The 1872-nt window shown below is 42.3% G+C and overlaps 1 protein-coding gene across 1 annotated transcript; it reads right to left on the reverse strand.

Moving 5' to 3' along the window:
- Positions 1-1074: 1074 nt before the first annotated feature.
- On the reverse strand, positions 1075-1521 carry LOC142169653 (uncharacterized). The gene has a single exon (XM_075231547.1). The coding sequence runs from the start codon at positions 1519-1521 to the stop codon at positions 1075-1077; it is 447 nt and encodes a 148-aa protein (XP_075087648.1).
- Between the last annotated feature and the right edge of the window lie 351 nt (positions 1522-1872).

Consider the following 1872-nt stretch of genomic DNA (forward strand, 5'->3'; position numbering starts at 1 on the left):
TCAATTGGCGAAGCCTGTGGTTCGTTTGTACAGGGTGCTCCGATTAGTTGAGCAAGCGATTTACTATGTACAGGTTTTTCCGTATCAGCTATCTGATTCCGAGGAACCTGCAAAGGATTCAAAAGTTAGCTTTAGCTGTACCGGAAAAAAATTCAAGTAATGGAGGAAGTTAGATAATCTTAGGCAAGTGGCGGATCCATCATTTTCCCAGTGTGGTCTTAGTACTTCCTTACTCCCTGTTAACCCTGCACTCAAAGAAAACTTCTTTGTGGGGGCGGGGAAGTTGGTTTGTGTCAACCACAGTGTTGGTTTGCCCCAGCCTTTGACATGACTGTGTCGCGAAGTCCGGTAGATGGAACAGATTATGGTATATATATTAGTCTTTAGAAAACATTCTAAAAATAGTTTGTTTTTAAGGCAGATGTCGTTGTTCCGGATTATGACATGTTATGAAAGGTTCTCCATACGCGAGCGTATCCTCTTGAAAACTTTGTCCTGCTGGTGTCGACCTCTCATGATGCTTCTAACAACACGGTTGGTTGTTGTCGCGACTGTGTCCTAATTTGATCTAATGCATTACAAGGCTTTTCCTAAGGTTATGACCGAACCCTTTCAGGTTGCCTACGTATCCAAAATGGAATTAGGTCTGAATGTAGTTCATGGATTATGATAAAATATGATAAAGATGACCGAGCTTGACTCAGGCAGCCTACGTATCCAAATGAAATCATGTCAAGACATAGTTCAATTATAATATATTCAAAATGCTGAGATTTAAGAATAAAAATGGCCGAGTCTGACTTAGAAAGCCTATGTATCCAAGTGGAATCAGGCCAGACCGTAGTTCAATTTCAAAAGATGACTGAATCCGATGAGGATTGCCTACATATTCCTTTTTGAGGAAATCAAGTCAGCGCAGTTCTTGAGCAGCGTACATAAGTGATATTTGGTTTCTCTATTACAAGAGAAAGGGGGAAGAGAAACAAAATCCTACGTGGGTTGCCTACGTATTCCTCTGTGGGAAGTCAGGTTGAACGTAGTTCTGTTACATCAAAAACCTAACTCTATTTGTCTTCAAACATAGTATCTCTTGATTATGTCCGAGTTGATAGGCTTCGTGTTGACTCTTCCATCCATTTCTGCCAAGATTAGAGCTCTGTCCAACAGTGCTCGGTGAACCACGTAATGACTTTGCCAGTTAGGTGCGAACTTTCCCTTGGCTTCTTCTTGATGGGGAAAGATTTTCCTCAAGACTAACTGCTCTGTTGTGAACTGGCGAGGCTTCACTCTCTTGTTAAATGCACTGGCCATCCTGTTCTGATATAGCTGACCATGACATACTGCATCTATTCTTTTCTCGTCAATGAGCATGAGTTGCTCCTGTTTGACCCGTATCCATTCTGCGTCATCTAACTTTGCCTCTTGAATGACTCTTAAAGACGGCATCTCGACCTCTGCGGGTATTACAGATTCAGTGCCGTATATGAACATATACGGCGTTGCCCCAGTGGATGTTCTCATGGAAGTTTGATAACCCAGTAAAGCGAAAGGTAGTTTCTCGTGCCATTGACTGTGATTGTCCACTATCTTTCGAAGAATTCTCTTGATAGTCTTGTTGGCTGCCTCAACTACCCCATTCATTTGTGGTCTGTAGGCTGTGGAATTGTGGTGGATGATTAAGAACTTCTCATAGATTTCTCTCATGAGGTCGTTATTGTGGTTAGCGGCATTGTCAGTGATGATAGACTCCGGTATCCCAAATCCACAGACGATGTTGTTTCAGACGAAATCTTCCACTACCTTCTTCGTGACGGCCTTGTAAGTAGAAGCTTCGACTCATTTAGTGAAATAGTCGATAGCTACCAAGATGAA

The sequence above is a fragment of the Nicotiana tabacum genome, chromosome 15 (genome assembly GCF_000715075.1).
Source record: "Nicotiana tabacum cultivar K326 chromosome 15, ASM71507v2, whole genome shotgun sequence".
In the NCBI taxonomy this organism is placed as follows: Eukaryota; Viridiplantae; Streptophyta; class Magnoliopsida; order Solanales; family Solanaceae; genus Nicotiana; species Nicotiana tabacum.